Below are 22,947 nucleotides of genomic sequence, written 5' to 3'. Positions count from 1 at the left end.
CCAGTTGAAATTTCTCAGCACCAGCTCGTTTTTCATCTGGTTCTCGTTCATGCTCTTTTTTTCTTCAAATACAACCTCGTCATTGCCTTGGAAAGATTCGGCTGCTATTTTCTGGATGTTTTTTAATGCACTTCCCCTTTCAGTTTACCATTTTCGTCTAGAATATGTTGTTGTATTGTTGTTGACTTGCTGTCCAGTAATTTTATGTGGTTCCAAAATAGTCTAGGTGCGGCCTTCTTTTTCTTACCTACTTCTGATAACCCACGTTCACTTTCACCTTTTATCTTTGCTTGCACCAGTATTTGAACCATAGACCTTTTTTCCCGGTATATTTCCCATTTACTGGCCACTTCATCCTGCGGCAACTGTGCCTTCTCTGCCTCTGCTCTCAGGATGTCTTCGTCGTTCGGTGATCGCTTCTCGTATCCCCCTGTTGTACCAGCTTTTCGGTTTCTTTTTTCCTTTCCAATGAACATGTTGTTTCTCTTTCCGTATTTTTGTCGTTATTACACTTAGAAGCTCACCATATTCCCACTCGTTACTTGGCCATTTGCCAAGTTCTTCCTCAACTCTAGTGACTGTATTTGCTATATGTTCAGCGTTCCATTTGGACTGGCCATTTTTCTCTCCTTGCTTTCTTTCCCAACTACATATCCCACTTTCAAAATGATGCGTTTATGGTCACTCCCTATGCTGTTAAACCCTTCCTCATCGATGACCATTTCTCTCAACTTATCATGAATTCATTCTGTCATCAGACAGTAATCAATGGTCGATTGCCAGTTTCCCACTTCCCACGTGATCTGTCCTTCACATTTAGGCCTTGTATTCACGATCACGAGGTTATGTTGCTCACAAATGTCCAGCATTGACTTCCCGTTATTGTCGTTATAGCCATCTAAATCCTGTATGTGGGCATTCATGTCACCTAATAGGACAATTTCAGCACCACTCCCGAAACCTTTGATATCAGTGCTTATGCATTCCCCTGACTCTTTAGTCTTCTCTGTGCAATTTTTTTCCGGTCCACAAATACGTAACGCCCAGCCAAGTTTCTTTCCCACTCATTGTACCTGATAACCAAAGATGCTCTTGACACTGTGAATTTACTCTTTTCCATTTGGCTCCCTGATGGATGAGCGTTCCGACTCCCCCTCCCTTTCTTTCCGACTTAGTTCTGTTGCACCCTTCCCAAACATAATTCTCACTAACTGACGTCTCTTCTGAGTCTCTAAAGTGCGTTTCTGTAACCGCATACACCCCTATTTGTTCTCTGTGTAACTGCTCCTCAATCTCTGCCCACTTTTCCTTTCTTCTGCCACCCTGCATGTTTATGTAGCCTGTTGCATGGCGAGCTCTTTTTCTTGTTTTCCTCCTTTTTCTGTTATCGACAGCGATGCTCTTCTGATGTTCCCCTAGGGGACCTTCTTCATTACTATCTATTCTGGTCTCCTGAGCGCCCGCGGGCCCCCTAAAAAAGCAACAGCGTGACCACCAAGTCGCCAGCCCACTTCTCGTGCTAGCCTGTAATTGAAGTGGATTCCGTCTCGTTTAAAACCACCACAACTTCTCACTTCCCTGTTTACTTCGACAACCTCGAAGCCTTTCTCTCGGTTCATTTTCCATATTGCCTCGTTAGCAGCCACTACGGCTCTTTGTACATAACTGTCACGCACAGGCACCTCCGACACCGTGCACACCACGATCTGCACCTGAGGGGATAGTTCACGCAAGTCGTCCGCCCCCTTCGCCAAGCGCTGGGCTAGTCCTGGCCCTTTCCTGTTTAAGACATCATTTAGCCTACCTGCTACTATGACGAGGTTGCGCACGTGGGCATTTTCCGCGAGCTTTTCTTTTGCTCGCTCTATGACAGAACCCAGTGTGCGCCCTGGAAATGTCCCTACGGCCACTCTTTTGTCGCCTTTCACCCTCTCCGTAATTGCTTTTGAGCACCCAGCCAGGTTTGAATCGCCAGCGATAATCACCCTTTCGCTCTCTCCTACCTCTCCCTGCTTCCCTTTGTCATTTTCCGCGTGATTCGGACTCGACAAGGGGCATTGTCCCCTGGGTTCCTGCTTTTTCCGAGTAGGGGCCTCAAGGTAGGTGCTGGTCTTTCCAGCTAACCCTTTATCACCCTGCCTGCGTTCCACGTATTTCTCTGACCCTCCCGCGCCTGTCGCGTCGGGGGTCTGCGTTCCATTGTCACGCAAATTCTCGGTCACAATGGCGGCTCTGTTCAGCTTTTCCTCGGCTGCTTCAAGTCTGTTTTCAACTCCCTTCCGTGCCTCACGCTCCCTGTTTAGCTCATTTTTGAGCTCTTGCACCTGTTTGAGAAGCTCTTCCTGGAAAGCCTCCATTTTCTGCAGCCTAGTATCGACATCACATTGTTAGCCGGTTGATTCGACACCCTCTCCATTCTCACCTGTCTCCTCATCTGCCTTGAGGGACCCCCCCCCCCCTCCTGTACTGCCTGCTTTACCGGCTTTCTCGCCATGTATTGCACGGCTTTTTGCAAATACTATAATACTATATCAATGCAGAGCAGGTGCCTTTTAGAAAAAACCGATACGCACAGGATCCAAATCCTCAAAATGCGGCAAAGCAACTCTCACCACTGTTTCAAGAACAATCAATGCCGCGGAGACCGAAGGTATGACACGCTCTCGCACGCGCTCAACCACGCCGCAACGCTCTCACTTTTCTACCAAACACGCACAGTAAAACCACTAATAGCTATTTGTCTTGCCACTTCCAAGCTACTATCTAAAGACTACAAACACTCAACGTCCCACCCGGCTGCACGTGTTGGAACACGTGGCACGAAAGGACGCTCTAATCATCCTGCAAAACAAATGTACCCGAACCACACCCACGCACCCGAAATACGAGAGACAAAAAAAAGAAAAGAAAGGGAAAACCACCCAATTACTATTTAAATGCAAAAAAAGAGCAAATAAATACAGAAGCAAGATCAAATCATGCACAAAAACTTATGATTTCGTCGTCGCCACGGAGCCCCGAAAAGCACGTCCATTCGCCGCAAAATCCAAACCAAAATAGGAACATCGTCGAACAGCGGCTCTAGCGGCCGCCCCTGGAAACATGCGCGTTTTCTATGGGATATCGTCGTTTTTAGCGAATAACTAATCATAGAAGCCATCTTTCAAAATATTCCCATGGAAATGGCTCTGCGCGCCTAACCCGACCCCCCTCCCCCCCCATCTCAGGGAAACGGTACTGTTACGTACGGCCGAAAACCCGTTCCAAATTGCGGGCGAAGTTTGAATATGGCAGTCCATGGAAAGGTTTAAATTTTGGAGGCTTTCATGGCTAGTAAAAAGTGATTTGCGATGAAACTATTGCGTCAGTTGGTATATTCCCGGGGAGTCATTATTAAAGGCACTTATAATGGAAACTCGTTTCGAAATCGGAAAGGAACGAGGAGCGAGCTTTCGTTCCTGTTTTAGAGGAACGTGTAAAACACTGCGCCTGGGTACCATGGACTCTTTCTTACGGCTCTAAGTGCCAACTACCTCTTCCTTGGGAATTCAACACTTCTCTACTGCCTATGGCGTGTGTGTCATGTACGCACACGCATTCTTCCCGTCTTGGAATATCCGATGCACTAATACACCAATACGATAACGTCAATACACCAATACATCAATGCACAAGCTGTCGCTCAGAAGAAACCATCGAACACCTGTCGTGCACCTGCCCTCAATACGACGTCCAGCGGTGCGGATCTTTAGAGACCGTGCTAAGCCGACTGGACTCTAGCAGAGCAATTTCTGAAACGAAATTTTTGGACCCTGGTCACATCCGTCGAAGGTGCAGAAAGCTATTCGGGTGCTACTGCAATTTGTGAGGAACACCGGCCTCAATGACCCATAGTAATACTGCTGTGTTTCCTGTCGTGTGCGTGCAGTGCTCATTCTCTCTTTCTCTAACTCTTTTTTCCTCTGTATATTCGCCCTTTTTCTTACCCCCAGTGCAGGGCAGCGAACTGGAAGCTCGTCTGCTTGATAACCCTGCATTTTCTCTCTTCTTTTTATCTCTCTCTCTCTTTCTCTCTTAACTGCGTTTTCCTTCCCTTGGTACCCATTCTGTCACTCCAACAGCTCACCGGTTTTCTGGCCTGCGCACACCACCTCCTGCCCGACTGCACTTCTTCCTCTTAATCTCCACTGGAATGTCGGCTACCACAGATTGCTCTCTAATCCATACTGCTGCCTAGCTGTGTCTTAACGTTGAACCTAACATTTTTCACTCCATCGCTCGTTACATGCCCCTTCACGTCTTCTCAAGCTTCTTCGTTAACCGCCAAGTTTCTGCCCATCATGTCAGTACCAGTAGAATGCAGTGATTGTACAGTTTTCTTTTCAGGGATAGCAGTAAGCTGCGGGTCATGACTTCATAATGCCTGCTGTATGCGCGCCAAAATATATTTTCTTTCTGTAAATTTTTTTCTCGTGCTACAGCTTCACTGTGACTAAATTGCCTTGATAACCGTACTAATCTTGCACAGAATCTAGCATGTAGGCGCCACATTTCGAAGAGGTCCTACATAAAGGAAGATGTTCATCATGGAAGAAAATAGGCCCTTCCTATTGCGGAAATCCAGTATCACGCAGTGGGTAATTCCGAGGTACGACCTTGCGAGGGTGTCTATTGGATGAATACAAAATTATAAATCTAAAAAGGCGATCAAGGCATAGCGAGTAATTTCAGAAGAGGTAGGTTCTTACGCTGAGAGTCTTGTCTAACACAAGCGCAGCCCTACGTGTTCGTATTGTTAGTGTCTTCCTCCTTCCATCACTCCTTGTTTATTTTTTTTTTTCATCCTTCAACCTCATTCCCCCTGCGTAGAGTACCGAACCGGACGCCCGTCTAGTTGACCTCCCGACCTTTCCTTTCTTTTCCACCTGCTCCATCTATTTTGTAACACTGCTCTGCTGTAAGGGCTTTCCAAGTTCACCTCTTTCAATTTTTGACCAAGCGTTCTTTTTTGCAAACCTTGTTGCATGGACGATCCATGTATGCAAAAACGGTGACTGTGCCATAATCAGTGTCTGGGAGTTGTGATAAGTGCTGCGTCCCGCCGGTTATTACCTTTGCGTTCCCCTTTTGTTGTGCTTCTTTTCCAAAGCGAATGCATGCAACACGCGTTTTTCTACAGCGTGACTCAAATTTGTGCTCGAGGAAACCTTAGCTTCGTTGGTAAAAGAATGTGTCTGCTTTCCGAACGACGGCGTAAAGTATCTTCCCTATTCCCGCTGATAAAACACGGCAAGTAGCAGTAAACAGGAAAATTGTTACGCGTGTGACCATCGTCCGGCATCCTACAAAATGAAGCTTAAGCTTTATATCCAGTAGATTTCGGACTGCGAAACAACTGTGTTCTGCGTTGTGAAAAATAATATGCAGTGGTACGCGGAAACTAAAAGAACGGAAAGTGAAGCAACATCAGCGCGCGATACTCGGAGCATCTCGCTCTCCGACACGCCTGATTTGAGTCGTCGCTGTTAGGTCGCCGGAGCCGCTGAAATTGCCGTCCCGTCAGTTTCCAAATGATGGCGTCGTCCGCTGTCAGATTCCGCGTATAGCGCGTGGGTCGTTCAGACCGTGATAGGGTCCATAAAAAAATAGAATTTTTTTAAGACTGACGTGTCAAGAACTACTAACGAGAAACTTACATCCGTACCTTGGCCCGTATTTAAAAAAAAATTCTCCCGCTAGAGTTGTTCGTAAGGAGAAATTGTAGCCAATCCGGACACTGTCCATAAAATTGTATAAGGCGGCCAACGAATGACAAAGAGTACTTACGAATAATAATAATAATAATAATAATAATAATAATAATAATAATAATAATAATAATAATAATAATAATAATAAATGCCGGGACACCTAAGCACTTTTTATGAGTTGTGAATGTGAAAGCATTAATGTCCTATTGAAAGCGGCTGTGCGGTCTTTCGAGTTATGAACTCCTCTAGGGCAAGCGAGCGCGTCGACGCTTGGCCAACGCCTCCTAGATAGTACAAGACCGGTGCACTTCAATCCGTGGCGTCACGCTACCTTGCCCAGCTGCCATAAAATCTAATGGGGACGCTCCCGAGTAAGCCGCGATGTTTTTGGCGTCACCAATTTCGACACGCCGGGCTTCGCAATGGAAATTTCGGTGCAAGTAGCATGATGTCATAAAGCAGAGTGCGCAGGCCTGTTATGTATAGGAGGCGCTGGTTTAGCCCAGTGGACAATCGTTCCACCACCTTGGGAATGATGGGTAGCACATGGATTTGTCTTATGTTCATGCTTGTGGATTCAGACGTTCTTGTGGTTTTGTTTATTACACGTTATATGTCTTCATGGTCGTAAATTTTAGAGCAATCAATTCAACTCATTGCTACTAATTGCAACGAATGAACTTCTCGAGGTGGCCAAATCAAAATGCGCGAAGCGTCTCAAGTCACTGGCGTGCCCGCAATGAATTCATAAGGGCGTTTTATATCACTTGTCGATACATGCGTCTACGACGTGATGGTTTCAATATTGGGATTCTATGCTAGAGGTCCTGTGTGTTGCTGCTGCAGTCGGACAATGTTAATATTGTTTACGTAATTATTTATTGCGCAGTACTTGGTCGGAAATGCGCTCATAAATACACAAAGCCGTTTGAAGCCAGAAGGACGAAGTTAAGGCAAACCCATGGACGTCCCATAATTTCCTTGCTGGCTGGACCACCCGCATTGCTGTTCCCGTAGACGCTAACGCCTGAGTTCCCTCTAGTAATTATTCTATAATACTCTATGAGTAAAACATTCGGCTTCTGAGCGTTGAGTCGTAAGTTCGAAACTCAATACCGCTAACGTTCTGCCTTTTGAATTTATTCTTGTTTTTTTTATAGATTCGTTCCTTTATAGCGATCGCCGAGGCGAAGTCAGAACGCAGCCGAGAGCTTGGGCGGACAGGGAACGCGCGGATAACAAAGGCTTCCGGGAGCGAATGATACGTGGCGTCACGGTGACGCCCTCTCACTCGCGCAACACCCAGCATGCCAGAGCGGCAGTAGGCGATCCTTTCGCCCGCTCTGCTCCGACGAGGCGCGCGCGTGACGCGGCGTCGTAGCCAATGGGAATTTGGGCTCCATTTGGCTGCTACAGACGCCGGCTTTTTCGCTCAATGGGCCATTTGAAGCTCTCGCACAAAAAAAAAAAATGTGAGCGGGCAGGCGAGCAGCTCGTGCCAGGGCGATATTGAAGAAAATGGTCGGCATGGAAGCCTTCATCGACGCAGCTCAATATGGGTGCTCCGGTAAATTCACGGTCATGGCGGTCAGCGAAAAGGGCGAGCTCCTATCTGCGGCCTCGGTAGGCGCTGTGACGGCCGACGTGGCAGAAAAGGTGGCGGTGGCGCTGGCGATGCAGGATTCAAAAAGGCCGTATATCTACACTGACTCACGCGTGGCCGTCAGGGCTTTCGCTTCGGGAATGGTGGCGATACAGATGGAGGCGATTCTGAAAAACAAGTCCGGAACTAATTGTGACCCCGTGCATTGTATTATATGGTTCCCAGCTCACATGGGCGACAACGTGCTGCCGGACCGCCCGAACCCCAATGAAATTGCTCACCGCCGTGCGCGAGAATTAACGCGCCGCGACGGCGATGGCGCTACATTGGATCCGGAGGATCTCGGCCACAGCGACCCCTTATTAACCTTTCATGAGATCGTCTCCCATTATAAAGAGGGACGCAGGCGCTTCCCGCCTCCACATCCAAATCTATGCAGATCTCAATCGATCACGCTTAGGATGCTCCAGACGAGGTCATATCCCTCGCGAGGTTTCTTAAGCAGGATTTATCCAGAAATTGACCCACAGTGCCCGGCTTGTGGGGAGGTTAGCACTCTGCCTCGTATGTTCTGGCAGTGTCCTGCGTTACGGGATACATCCCTCACCAGCGAACGGGACTGGGACGAGGCCATATCTAGTACGCAACTCAAGCTCCAGTCCATGGCCGTCCAGAGGGCCCGTGAAAGAGCGGAGAGGCTTGGCCTCCCGATTCCGACATGGGAGCAGCCAGCGGCGAGCCGGGGGCCCCAACGGGTCTCCGCCGGCTAGTCCCTCAGGATCTTAATAAAGGTTCATTGTCTGTCTGTCTGTGAGTTTGGTTTCTTGTTTCTCTTCATTATTATTAAGTGAAGAATGCAACGAACGATGTGCAATAGAACGGGAATAAATGACGGAAGACAGGGCAAATGCCCACTATACCCGACTTTTGCTCCGCGTTTATAGAAACCACATGTCGGATCATCAAGTGGCGCAAAGCCCACGACGCAGGGAGAACGGTGTTATTTCCGAAGAACGGAGCGATCATGCTCTGGAGGCGCTGTGTCTCGCGTTCTGCTGCCGGGCACGGCGATGTCGCAAATGGGAATTCCAGACACGGTGGCCGAGAATCAAAGCTGCGCTACGCCTCCAGCGCGAAGGGAATGCAGAAATCACCCCTTTTCACAGAATTCTGTGCTCCAAAGAATCCCACCAAGGTAAAACTTAACCCACACTCTCAAACTTTTACACGTGGCAGTGATATTCACCGAGATTGAGAGCTACTTGCGGACAAGTAACCGTTAAGTGCTCGCCAGTGCATGCACTTCTCCTCCCAGATCAGTCGGAGGAAACTAACAAATTATGAATATGTAAAAAACAATCCCGTTACCGCCGCCCTCCCACGACCACTTTCTCTATTTCGTCTCAACTATCTCGTGCCTCATCGAATTCGACACAATAGAGTGCTTGTTCTTGCTGCCCCTGGCGCTGCCTCGTTAGTGTCTTTCACGTGTGAATTGTCTTGATGAGCAAACGTCTTGGATGGTGTTGCGTTAGTTGGTCGAGCCCGCAGGCAGCCAGCGTATTTTATTATCCCTGACACACACATATATATATATATATATATATATATATATATATATATATATATATATATATATATAGTTCCATGGACATTGAATTGTGATATCTTCCTCGTCGGCTTTTGCTAGGGCTGTGAACTCCACCAAACTAAAGGCGAGGTCTTTTGAGTTAACACGCTCGAACGGAAGCGCTCAGTTCAGTTTGGCTCTGGCGCAACCCAAACGACACCGCACGCTGTAGCGGCTTTTACTTCGGTAGTCCCGCCAACCAGCAGAGAGCAGCTGTGAAGAGCGAAACACCTCAACTGAGCGATCGCCGATTCTTCGCTTACTGAAAGCTACCCTTGACGGTCTGTATTTTTCTGCGCTGCCGAAGAGGACCGTACGCGTTTCATTGTCAGTTCTGCGCTGAAAAGAGTGGCCAGACAGGCGCGGCTTTTCGCTGTAAGCTTCTCAGGAGACCGGAAAGTGGGAGAAGTTTTCCGTCCTTTTCTTATTTAGCGAACTGATATATTGGCACTAATGTTGCACTGGCTTTCCGAAAACTCACTGAGTAAAATGATCAATACTGGCTGGTAAGAGCCCAACCAAGAAAAAAAAAACACACACACGCACAAAAGCGGCTCTTTGACCCAGAAGTTTTCATTGTGACTAAAAGAACAATAAATAAAACCAAACGTCACCACCACAAACAGGCCATAAACAAAATAGTTTTAAAGCTATAAATAACGCGAAGAGCTTTAACGTAACCCCAGAAAAAGAAGGCTATGTGGGAGCAAGATTGATCTAGGTCTATTTTGATTTAGTTGAATGCAGTTGGGGGAAATGTTAGCGAGTATTTGGTCGCGGGCTTCTCCGTGAAACGGTATGCACAAGCCATGCAGTTTTAGTGCTCATACAGAGGCTAACATGTGTGCTGCAGTTAATGAAGAGCCGAGATATTTCCTATCATTTGCTGGTCTTCATTTTTCTTCAATAAAAAATAAGCCGTATTTCTGACCTCGTGGATAGTCGAACAAAATTAAACAAATTAAAGTAAACAAACGTACGGAATATAACCAACCCTTATATAGCTTTCATTGATTACGAGAAAGCATTTGATTCTGTCGAAACCTCAGCAGTCATGGAGGCATTACGGAATCAGGGTGTAGACGAGCCGTATGTAAAAATACTGAAAGATATCTATAGCGGCTCCACAGCCATCGTAGTCCTCCATAAAGAAAGCAACAAAATCCCAATAAAGAAAGGCGTCAGGCAGGGAGATACGATCTCTCCAATGCTCTTCACAGCGTGTTTACAGGAGGTATTCAGAGACCTGGATTGGGAAGAAATGGGGATAAAAGTTAATGGAGAATACCTTAGTAACTTGCGATTCGCTGATGATATTGCCTTGCTTAGTAACTCGGGGGACCAACTGCAATGCATGCTCACTGACCTCGAGAGGCAAAGCAGAAGAGTGAGTCTAAAAATTAATCTGCAGAAAACTAAAGTAATGTTTAACAGTCTCGGAAGAGAACAGCAATTTACAATAGGCAGCGAGGCACTGGAAGTCGTAAGGGAATACATCTACTTAGGGCAGGTAGTGACTGCGGATCCGGATCATGAGACGGAAATAATCAGAAGAATAAGAATGGGCTGGGGTGCGTTTGGCAGGCATTCTCAGATCATGAACAGCAGGTTGCCATTATCCCTCAAGAGAAAAGTGTATAATAGCTGTGTCTTACCAGTACTCACTTACGGGGCAGAAACCTGGAGGCTTACGAAAAGGGTTCTACTCAAATTGAGGACGACGCAACGAGCTATGGAAAGAAGAATGATAGGTGTAACGTTAAGGGATAAGAAAAGAGCAGATTGGGTGAGGGAACAAACGCGAGTTAATGACATCTTAGTTGAAATCAAGAAAAAGAAATGGGCATGGGCAGGACATGTAATGAGGAGGGAAGATAACCGATGGTCATTAAGGATTACGGACTGGATTCCAAGGGAAGGGAAGCGTAGCAGGGGGCGGCAGAAAGTTAGGTGGGCGGATGAGATTAAGAAGTTTGCAGGGACGGCATGGCCACAATTAGTACATGACCGGGGTTGTTGGAGAAATATGGGAGAGGCCTTTGCTCTGCAGTGGGCGTAACCAGGCTGATGATGATGAAAGTAAACAATTATGAGAGGTGATTTCTGCGTGAGTGATGACTGCCGCTTGAGCAATTAAAAATGGCGTTTACATATTAAGAAACTTTCTCGTAAGTTTTGTGTTAATTTTATTTTTATGCTGTATTTCTTGTCATTTTGTGCATGCTGTACATATTACTTTGTCGCAATTCGCGTTTTATGTCTCTGTTTCCCTGAATGTATCAAACAAAGCTTGCACTGAATAGCCCTGTTATACGTTGTGAGGTTTTCTATACAGCGTCTTTTAAAAGGGTATTCTTTTGTAGCTGCCCAAACAGGCGAATATTATAGCTGTGCTATTAGGTAGTATACGATGGTTTATTAGCGCCATGCCTGTTCACGTATTACGTGACGCTATAAGGCAAAGAGGGATGCTGCACATTCGTCTGCGATTGCCTTAAGTGGCAGTGACTAACGCTCCGAGACCTTGTTCTAGTACGCATAACTACCCAAGATAGTGTCCGGCTTGATAGCCATCGCCATATTGATAGCCGTAGCCATATATTGGTAGTGCAACGCACGCGTAATGCGGAGGTTGCGGGTTCGGATCCTACTGACGGTAAGCTTTTTCGTCCACTTTCATTTCTGTTTTCCTCATTATTGTCTGCATATCAATTTAAACCACAACTAATTTCTAAAAAGAAATCGGCATGTGCAGGACATGTAATGAAGAGGAAAGATAACCGATGGTCTTTGAGGGTTACGGACTAGATTCCAAGGGAAGCGAAGCGTAGCAGGGGGCTGCAGAAAGTTAGGTGGGCGGATGAGATTAAGAAGTTTGCAGGGACGACATGGCCACAATTAGTACATGACCGGGGTAGTTGGAGAAGTATGGGAGATGCCTTTGCCCTGCAGTGGGTGTAACCAGGCTGATGATGATGCTGAATTTCTCCTATGATTCCCTTGGTTTCATTGTCTCTTGGCTTTGTATGGTCGTGATCAACAAAAATTGAGCCTCTCGGTTTCCCTTATTGTCTTTTACTAGGTTGATGACTGAAGCTGGAAAAATTGTCTGGTTTCTCATTGTTTGAGCATCTCTACCATAAATTGGTCAAAAAAAGCTTTTTTGTTGTTGATTAGTGTGTGCATGGCCTCTGCGCTGTTTCATTGGGATCTGCGTGTACATATATTTGCACACTGCTTCGAATGAAACCATTTGTTGACGTTAGCGCATGTGTTGTCTCCTTTCTGTGTCCGTGTTTTATTCGCGCTCTTTCTTGCAATATGCCGCTTGCCTCATGTAAACACTCCTCCAATGAGCGTTGCGGTGAAACGCGTCTTCCATTATGCGAGCGTATCGATGGTGCAGGCCGTTGTACTTGTCACTTTTGCAGTAATTGCTGCAGAAAAATACGCATTAGAAGTCTCAAAGCTCGTTCATATCCTTGAAATGTGCTTTCAAAGTGAGATACACGTATTCAATTGGGTGCCTCGTGAACTTTTGAGAACGAATCCTCTTCGGAAAGGGAAATAAAAGCGTCCGTGTTACAGACGTTGGTGGTAGCGTTGCTAGTTACGAGCATGCCGACTTGTAAACCGCATACGCGCCGTTAGAAAAGACGTATACTAATCAAAAGTGGCGAAGTGGAACAGTTCAACACCGCATGTAGTACCGCCAACCAATCGTTGTGTCGGTTGCAGCAGCTGCTCGGAAATGAGCGCAACAGAAAAGCCGGTCTCGTCGCCTTCCTTTGATGCATACATGTGGGTCCCATTGCATTTTTTCTCCAGAGAGTATGCTCTGAAGTCGAGTTACAACGGCAACAATTAAAGCACTTTGTTGCCTGCTTAGCGATCGGAAAGAAAAAATCACGCTTGATGACGGCTACCCTGCTGCTACATATGTTTAAAAGTCTATGCAGACTTGTGGACATGTCCATCTACATTTATTCTGCTTCCGGCACTCGTAATAGTAAATGCTGCCGATGTGGCCGTGTGATACCACTTACAATATTTTAGATGACTAAGCTGATTTCGGGGACATTCAATGTCAGCACGGCTGACGGCTTGCATTCGTCAGTAGACATGCGCTTATGAATCGGTGTAGGGGTTAGACACGTTGCAGATGTGAACCCCACAAAGTATGTGAATAAATGCACGTAATAAATTACCCCAGTTGCTAACGCTGAGCCGAATATATATACAGGGTGTTTCAGCGAACACTTCTAAAATTTTTAAAAGTTGCCTGTGGCAGATAGCTCAATTCTAGTTTATGAGCCGGTCTACTCGAAGCGGTGGATAATACTTGCGCAAGAAATTGAAATGCAAAATCTAATAATTAACAAGAACTCACTAATTAACTTTCTGGCTAATTACCTTATAACTCACATTGCAATTTACCAATTCTAGCAGTGGACTTCGCAAGGCGGATCCACTTGGAACGAATTCTCAGGACGACACCAGTTTCGAGATATCAATTCCCGAACTTTGCGGAGAAATGCATTGGCGTTCGAGTTACTTGTGCGCTTCAGTGTGCATGAAACGACGTTTTTTTAACAAATTAAATGGAACGCCAATGCATTTCTCCGCAAAGTTCGAGAATTTATATCTCGAAACTGGTGCCATCTTGAAAATTCATTCCAACTGGATCCGCCTTGTGAACTCCACGTCTATAATTTGTAAATTGAAATAAGGGCTGCAATTTGATTAGTTTAAAACATAGTTAGTGAATTTTTATTAATTAGTCGATTTTGCATCTCAGTTTTTTTTGCAACTATTGTCCGCCACTTCGAGTAGACCAGCTCATGAACTAGAATTATGATATCTGCTACAGGCAACTTTTAAAGATGTTTGGAAGTTTTGTTGAAACACCCTGCATATATATATATATGCGTGTGTGTGTGTTTGTGTGTGTGTGTATGTATGTATAAACAATTTTCTATTTCTCTACCACAGCTAAGTCAGGATTATGGTTTGGAGGTATTATAACAACAACGGTATAACAGAAGTATAAGCAAGCAATTGCCTCCATTCCCTGGCTAAGTAAATGAGATTGGGTCTGGTGCCCGGAGTGGGCTTAACTTCAACACTGTTCTATGATGGCTAAAATTCTGTTTACCGTCTATGGAGAAGCACGCAAATATCTGCTGCCATGTTCTATCAAGGGCAAAATGTAACTATTGCAAAGAGCAGGGATGTAGCTACATTGTAGAAAGCTGGATCAAATAAAGACACTTGACTGCAACGCTCATCGTAAAATATTCACAACAGAGGCATTATAGCTGTACGTATAATGCATGAAGTTTTCGTCGAAACTCGATGGGTTTTGAAAGAAGGAACTTTTGTGCATGTCACGATAGTGCAGGTTTATCTTGTAAAGGCCATTAGACAAGGTTTATCCCTGCTTCTTGTTTCGTGTGCTTAAACATTGTGTCTCGGCTTTTTAAAGGCATCAGTGTCTGTCAAGGTAATGGTTCAACAAAGATATAGTTAATGGCTGTGCATCGGGATCTATTCATATCAACGTGTAAGTGAGACAAGGTTATCGCTTGTCCCCACTCTTATTTATTTGTAATAGGAACCAACTTGCGCACGTTTTCTCAAATACAAAACTTTAATGATTCCCATTTGCCGTCAAATGAGGTTCGTGTTCTTGCCTATGCTCTTGGCATAGCTTTTTTTTTCTGCTCTGATAAGAAAAACAAAACCAAATGTTCTTGCCATCTCGCAAAAAATAGAACTTGTTGCTGGGCGAGTTGGTTGAGATATAATTAATACCTTGTTACGCTAACAGGAAAATAAAGACTTAGGAAAACAAGTAGGAAACGATAGGTTGAACTTTAGAGCAGGGAGAATCAACAAATGCGCATGCGTACAACAGTGTCGCCTTGAGCCATTACAGTGACGTTTTTAACAGCTTCATCTCATTACTAAACAGAAAAACAGACTTGTCACTAATGTAACTGGTGCCTCTCTCTTCTACGTGATATGCGTCCAAAAGTTCTCTTGCTAACGTATTGCCACTCCTGTCGATTATCTTGATCTCACGCAGTAGTGGCTACATCTGCCTGCCAAGCAATCCATGCAACGCGCAGGTAAGTGACCATTACCTTTGTTCATTATAGACAGTTCATGCCACCGGGCCCGGTAATTGACACATCTTCCCGTTTGGCTCACGTAGGACTTCCCACATTTCAGCGGTATCTGGTATATAACGCCCGTCCCACATTTCACGTACGGTTTGGTGTGGTTTTTATGGCATCCTGACTCTTTATCAACGCGGCGTAGGCGCGGACACAGTCCAGACAATTTGCGTGGCGCCAAGGAAACAACAGGCACACTAAACTTATTTGCGACTTTCCTCAAATTGCAGGAAAGTTTGCGGACGTCTGGCACCACTGCATCCTTTTTGCTCAGGGCTAGGCATTAGCTTTTTTCCCTTCACCTTCTGGAGCAATGTTTTTGAGACTGCTCCTACGACCGAGCTCGGGTACCCGGCTGAGCGTAGCATCGCCAATTGGTTTTCAAAGCTAGCCTGCATCGCATGAGGGCACGACTTCATCAGAACAGACTCAAGGCTCGACCTATCATTTCCTACTTTTCTTCCTAAGTCTTTATTTTCCTGTTAGCGCAACACTGTACTCATTGTATCTCGCGAAAAGTTTATGCAGTTGGCGTTGCGGATTTTATACTCCGGTATAATGCAACTATGATATTCTAATCGTATTCCTTTTCGCACTTCGTCAATACTCCGAACCATGCTCCAATAAGTTACCACCGGGAACTCCTGGCCGTGAGCGGTGGGTAATATGAAAGGAATACAATTCACCTAAAGGAATCCTTACGTTATACCAGCCAAGTATTTGGGCCTAATTTATGGTACACGATGCCGACCAACTTTACTGGTGCTCAGTGGAAGCACGACCTCTGACACTTAGACATACATTTCTCACATTATCGAAATAGCAATCCTCAGTGATGAGAAAATGTTGAACATGTACAGCGTAAGCTGAACGTTGGTAAAGGTGGCATTTGTCCATATTTAGCCGAGCTGATGCTTCCAACTTGTTTGTTGCAGCTTGACTTATGTATCCTGCAGATATTATGCTAATCGTTTAGGTTACAAGTATCTAATCTATATGTTTCATTTCTGTCTGAAGGTTGCGCTGTGAGGCCATGCTGAGGGACAATAGTTTTCTTTCGCTCGAGAGTGTAGGCCACTGGCGGGTTCACATTCTTGTTAAAAAACTTCTGTCCAATTTTTTTACCTGATGATAAGGACACATTATCGGGAGAAAAGTTACAGCTTCGTTTACGCCACTGCCTTCTAGATTTAGTAATCGTCGACTGCCATTGGAGTAGGAAGGATCCGTTCGGGCTTCGTGGAGAAGGCAGTTTAGATGGTTTTCCTATAGTTAGAGCATACGGAAGCGCCTGCGACGAGAGCAACGTCACCTGACGTCAGCAGCTGCTTCTCGGTTAGTCGAGCGGTCCCTCCCCATTTGCTTCAAGACAGAGAGTTCCCACTTAACTTTTGGACATTCCTATGATGAGGCGTCTTGGGGCCCCTGACAGTTCGTACTCTTATAAGTTTTAGCCTGGCTGTTTGTCTGCAGAATGATGTGCTGCACAACGCGAACATATCGTAGAATTTCCACAGACGGCACTCACGTGACCGAATTTCTGGCGTTTTCTGCACTGAAGTGGCTTGGGAACAAAGGGCCGGACAGCATGTCATGAAGGACCTACCTTGACATGCGACGGAAGGCAGTCACTTTTAAAGACGATATTTGCACATCGGGAATTTTCGAGAAGAGCCTGTTGAGTATTTAAGTCCCATCATTGGCAGGCTTAATCAAAAGTGGCAGATCCTTGTTTGAGATGGCCGCATGAATGTCGTATATCACGCCTGTAGTAGCCTCTTAGCGGGATTATGGTACGAACATTTATGCTACTGAAGATAGTGACAGCGCGCAGAGAGTCTAACGCCGATGCTTGAGCGACGTCTACGGCTACAAAATTATCCCGTGCTTTGACCCTGACGTCCTCAATAGCAATACTATAGCTTTCTGTTGCTCAGTACGTGCTCAATAAATGTGTTTTTCCGGGAGTAAAAGAAGGCCGCGAATACACGCAAAATTGATGCCCAACTTGCTTGTACTCGCGGGCTTCTGTCACGCTCGGAAGAAACACTTTTATGTAGCGCGTATGGCCCAACAGAAAGCTGTATCGGGACTTTTTCATGTTGCCCAACAGTTTTCTCATTGACACTTTTAATCTAATTATAATATTTGAGAAGCTAATTAATTAAATAGGACCGATTATGTAATTATGCGGAATGCAAAATGATGATCTGAGTATGTCCAAGCGACGGCACATAACATTACCTTGGTTCTGTCCAGCTACGTGATATTTGCATATATTTAAATCTTGGTGCATGGTAGTTGAGACAGCCTGTGTAATGAATGTTTCTCGAAGGGCGAATTTTTATGCCTGCGTCGTCAACGGCATGCCGTCGGGTTAGCTTCAGCAGATTGATGCACGGCCAAGGGCGTATTTTCGTAGGGCATCGCATATTCTGGCTATGCAGAGGACTTTCCACACATATATTGGATATTTTCTTTGGGATGCCAGTCGAGTAATTACGACGAACACACAACTACCTTAACAGATCGGCGTGCCACGTCTATATACAAATACTACCGAGAATGACCTAGGTGTCGTTTGATTATGAAAATGTTTTATGTAGTACACAAACGAAATGACCTCCCTTATTGGTGGTTACCGCTTGGGAAGGAAGAGGCAAGAGTAACTCAGAGACGGTTTGTTAAAATGGCGCTCTCAGAGACGTTTCCCAAAGATGCTCCAGGAGAGAGTGTTGGATTTTCTTTCTATGTGGTAGCTACCCTCTAGGCATCTTCCATTGTAGGATACTTGCGGGACACCAGGATTAGCATGTTGATGCAATTGCGTCGGTGGTGGGTCAAGGCTGTGCAATCTTGCATATGGTGGAAGGCCTCAGTTCATTTTCTAGTATTGCACTTCCAACAGTGACCTTCAGGTTTACGTAGTCCACAAGGATCAGACATTTCCATTAGAAAAGAGTGTTATTTTAGAAGGTATCACAGCCGTGCCCATCTTGTTTTTCCTTAGTGACTTCGATAATTATGCCTGCTTTTGGTGTGAGTGCGGCGTATTCCAAATCCACGAATGCATCAAGGCACGTGAACGAGAAGGAAACCTGACATTCTGCTGCAAATAAACGTTCTCGCGCAATGCTGGTAAGTATCCCAACGGTATATCTCGTTAATACACACTAATTTGCCTTTCTAGAAGCGTTTCGAGCACCAGCTCCTTCAATACCGTATTTAGTAACGCAAGCGCTCGTCAACGACGTGCGGGCGGAATAAGAAACGAGGTTAAATGCCATGACGCTAAAGTAGAGGGGACTCGGTAATCAGGCAACCGTAGACTAATAGAGTTTGCCGCCACAAAGGGAGGCAGGAAGTTCAGAGCAGCGATCGGGAAGCGCCATCTCCCACACCTCCCGCGCCGCGCGAGCGATGCGCAAGCGCCTGAGCGGCGACAGCTGTCGTCCTCCCTCCAGCCACTGTCGCCATTTACGCGAGGCTCGAAGCTGCGATGTCGCCAACTGCGGGGTGTTTACTGACGAAAGCGAGTAGACGTGATCGGAAGTATGTTGCGCAACCGTGCCAAATTTTGGTGGAGCACTAAATAACGTCGAACATTGTGGCACGTCTTCCGAATACTATTGCAAACCCACGCAGTTGCTTCATGCGCCCCCCATTCCGCAATGCGCGTTCATTTCGTATATATATATATATATATATATATATATATATATATATATATATATATATATATATATATATATATATATATATATATATATATATATATATATATATATATATTATATTGATGTGGTTTGGAACGTGACCTTCTGCAATCGTCACTGAGTGGGTAAATTTTGTTTATTGTGATGCATTTCTTGCAGATCATTTGCCACTTTGACATTATCTATCTATCTATCTATCTATCTATCTATCTATCTATCTATCTATCTATCTATCTATCTATCTATCTATCTATCTATCTATCTATCTATCTATCTATCTATCTATCTATCTATCTATCTATCTATCTACATCTGGGTGGTCTCATGGTCGTTTCGGTAACTTGGTATGCACCGACTTTTGCCATGCTATGGCAAGAACGTATGACCAACATAAAGATCGGTCATGACATGACTATTGTTACGGGGATGTTGGGAGTATAGACAGACTGTATTTACAATATATATACAAGCAGAGTCAGTGTGGTTAACATGGCTGACCAGCAACAACACGCAGCAGCCAGTGTCTCACGACCTTCTTCTTCCTTTCTCTTCTTTTATCCTTTCGTAACAATATCATGACACGTGTGTCATGTAGATCATGAAACAGCCACCTACGTCTTGGTGGTCTCATGGTCGTTTCGTTAATTTGTAGGTATCACAAATGGCATAGTATGACAATAGTGTATGACAAACATAAATGCTAGATCATGGCATGAATGTCATAACTTGTCTTTTTTGTAGGTCATGAAACAGTCGCCTACGTCTCGGTACGTACCAAAATTGGCGTAGTACGACAAGAATGTATGACGAACACAAATGATAGGTCATGGCATGAATGCCATGACATTCGTATAGTGTAGGTCATGATACAGCAGCCTACATCTTGGTGCTTTCATGGTCGCTTCGTTAACTGGGTATGTACCAAAATTGACATAGTATGACAAGAGTGCATGACGAGCATAAATGATACGTAATCACATGAATGTAATGTAGGTCACGAAACAGCAGCCTACGTCTTGGTGCTTTCGTTAACTTGGTGCATGGGCTCCCAGCACACTGCTTCACATAACGTCAATTTCCACAGGATGTGGGATTTGCCGGTTTTTTTTATTGCAATAAATATTTGCCCTTAAAGCATAATTATTCATGTGTATATGTGCATTATATGTGTGCTGTGAGGTCTATGCTGTGTATGAATTGAAGCAGTTTTCTGTAAATATTCTAGTTGCTTCCGCTCTTAAAAATGGCATTCACCGGTGTCCACGGCAGCACTCGGCTGGTTTATTAGCGTGCTTCCTTAAAGGGAAGCTGAAAGGTTTTCCAGAAAAAATGAGTGAACATCTGTACATAATGGTTTTCAACCCTCCGAATTCGAATATCGTATCCAAATTGAGCGAAAGAAAGCGCAAATATATTTTATTTTGACGAAAAGTGCAGCAGCGGACACGCCCAGCTCGTGCGTCTCGTTTCCGCCTGTGACGTCAACTCTGCGTCGTGACGTCAACTCTGCCGCTGCCGACCGCTGCCGCTACACATGAAGCGCGGTGCCAGGTAGTTTGGTGCTGTTTTCTGAGACGGTAATGGAAAATTTAGAGAGACTGCGTCTTTCTGAGGAGTTCGGCGTTACTCCCTACATGTACGAGCCGATTGCGAAGAGCCGGCCTCTCGAAGAAGCAAACGATGCTGGTGCGAGCAGTGCTTTAGACGCGAACGAAAGCAAAGCCTTGTGATCTCCTCGTGTTGGAAATGCTCTTTAGTGAGTGTGTTTTTTCCAAAGCGATCTAGTGATCTCGGCGATCTTTCGGTGATCTAGTGAGCTAGTTTCCGGTCAAACAACTGTAGTGTTGTGTTCCTGCATGCCTCCTCGTGGAACGTAAGCGGGGATGCGATCGTCGGCATTTGTGCGCTGTCCAAAGCTGTCGGCAATCTACAAAGACGGTTTAAACGCGCGAAAAGCTTCCCGGTTCATGCGGTACGTGTAGCGACCTTCATCTGTTGACTACCACTCACGTTGACTAACACTCACGTTGATTACCACTCACGTTGACTACCACGCACGTTGACTACCACTCTACATACACGCAGACGCACCAACAAAGGAATGCAGGGTCGATCGAAGCAGATACACGATGGCACGCACGCAGAAACAAGCGCGGTCAGGCACGGTCGCGGACGCTGCGAAGGAACGAAGCAGAGTTGACGTCACAACACCGCGGTTTCCGGTCTCCGCTCCGCTCGCTCACTCAAAGGGGGGCGGAGCTACAGCGCAATTTCAACCGACGATTACGTCGCTCCTAATTGAAAAAAAAAAACCCAAATTTTACCGACATGGTTTATAAGGTTCCCGCATCCGTATATGAGCGTCTTATTGAATTCGACAGACTCTTCAGCTTCCCTTTAACAAAAAAGTGCAGCGTTAATTCAGATGAGGGCTAAGAATACCGCAGCCGCACGTGACTTTAGCAACATTTCCATTCCACGTGCGTCTCAGCATTTGCACTGAAGGGCTTCAGTGCACAGATTTAAAGAACTTGTGCTCGGTCAAATGAATCTTTAAAGAGTGTCTAGTCCCAAACTCATTTTGCTTATACCCTGTGTCCCAGCTAACGTTAGCCAAGGTGTTCGACAAAAATGGAAAAACAAGAAAAAAGGATAAAAAAACGCGGTGCAAGATGCAATCATAAGACCTGCGGTAATCGGTTGTTAGAGAACTGACCAAGCACCGCAGGTATTAAAATCGCCTATTGATCCATGTTTCTTTAATTCCTTTTTTTTCATCGAAAAGCTTTACTAACGTTAGCTGGGACACCCTATATAGCGAACCTACCAAGCACTGTGTATGCATTGCATCAGTCCTAACGCGTGTAAGGTGTGTGAGTAGCAAGAGACGGACACTGCTGTCTTTCTTGTTCTGCTACCCTGCTCATAAAAACAACAAACCTCAAGATATGGTGAATCATTAGTAAGGAATATTTATATAAAAAGACCTTTATGCCAATTATCCATGTAATCCAATACACCTGTACGATGATACAGGTTTACGTGGGATGCCAGGTTATGACATAATGCTATTGGATGTAGGGAATAAATACATATAGTTTTGTTGTTATCTGGTGGAGTGAAGCAATGTCTTTTCTTCTCCCAATGGGAAGGGTGGATCTTACGGTCAGGAGGTAACCTGACGACAAGGTAGAGAACGCAACGGAAACGACGGACTGCCGCATGGACACCGATAACCGAAAACTCATTTTCTAACTCCTAACTAGTGTTGTAGTAAAACTTCAGTAGAAATCCTACGTGTCAAGCTAATTACACTTCCTATACTTCGCCCCAGAGAAGTACAAGTATGTTCGCATGCACCTCTGGAGCTTAGCTAATAATTTTATCGTCCTGTGACAAAGTTGACTCGCAACAAAAGAAAATGACAAAGTTGGCTGGCAACAAAATAAAAAATAAATAAACATTATCATTAAAAAGAAAAACAAACAAACAAGAAGACACGTTACTCAATGAAGGCAGCCCCTTCCTACTACAGTTAATGCCTGTATTCTTCCCTATCATCAATAATATTCCTAAAATGTAAAAAAAATCAATACAAGTAACATAACAATACCATAGACTGAAGGATGGGGTCTATTTGTCATTGTCGGAGGGTCAGTTTGTGTCATATACAGCGTAAGGGTTCGTATTTAGTTTTAAAGGGAAAGCTTTATTAACCTTGTCGAGCCGAGCTTCGCCGTCGCCGCGAATTTGACCTTCATTTGACCGCAGCTGCGCCATAGCCTTAGCAACGCATCACGTGACTCGCTACGTCAAGCTCCATCCGCTAGCCGCAGCCGCCATTGCCGGCTTGGCGCATGTGCTCTTCCCAGCTGGGTCGCCGCCGGACCACGCCATAGAGTTTCTATACTGAATCTAGAGGACAAGCTACCCATAGGGCCCATGCATTGAAATCGGGAACCGCAAGAGCGCCGCCATGTTGCTACGCGCTGAGGTTGCCAGCTCCTGAGACGCTAGCTAAACTTGGTGACAGTAGTCAGTTTTAATCTGGCAACCGTAGCAGCGTAGT

The 22,947-nt window shown here is 45.3% G+C and overlaps 1 protein-coding gene across 6 annotated transcripts in view; it reads left to right on the top strand.

Moving 5' to 3' along the window:
* LOC135902673 (uncharacterized) overlaps positions 1 to 22,947 on the top strand; it is an 84,484-nt gene that overhangs the window by 56,097 nt on the left and 5,440 nt on the right. For 3 of the 6 annotated variants that reach the window (XR_010564563.1, XM_070532949.1, XM_065432886.1), the window contains 2 exons: positions 15,072 to 15,114; positions 18,173 to 18,300. The exons of 1 other annotated variant lie outside the window; for it this stretch is intronic. Coding sequence is in view for 2 of the 5 variants with exons in the window: in XM_070532949.1 (XP_070389050.1) it covers positions 15,072 to 15,114; positions 18,173 to 18,281 (152 nt within the window). In the remaining 3 variants the exon portion in view is untranslated. Of the gene's footprint in view, positions 1 to 15,071; positions 15,115 to 18,172; positions 18,301 to 19,619; positions 19,646 to 22,947 lie in introns of all 6 variants that reach the window. 2 more of the 6 variants (XR_011511772.1, XR_010564564.1) reach the window with 2 other exon arrangements.

This window comes from Dermacentor albipictus, chromosome 1, assembly GCF_038994185.2.
Source record: "Dermacentor albipictus isolate Rhodes 1998 colony chromosome 1, USDA_Dalb.pri_finalv2, whole genome shotgun sequence".
Taxonomy (NCBI): Eukaryota; Metazoa; Arthropoda; class Arachnida; order Ixodida; family Ixodidae; genus Dermacentor; species Dermacentor albipictus.
This window is presented reverse-complemented; position numbering and strand designations above follow the sequence as displayed.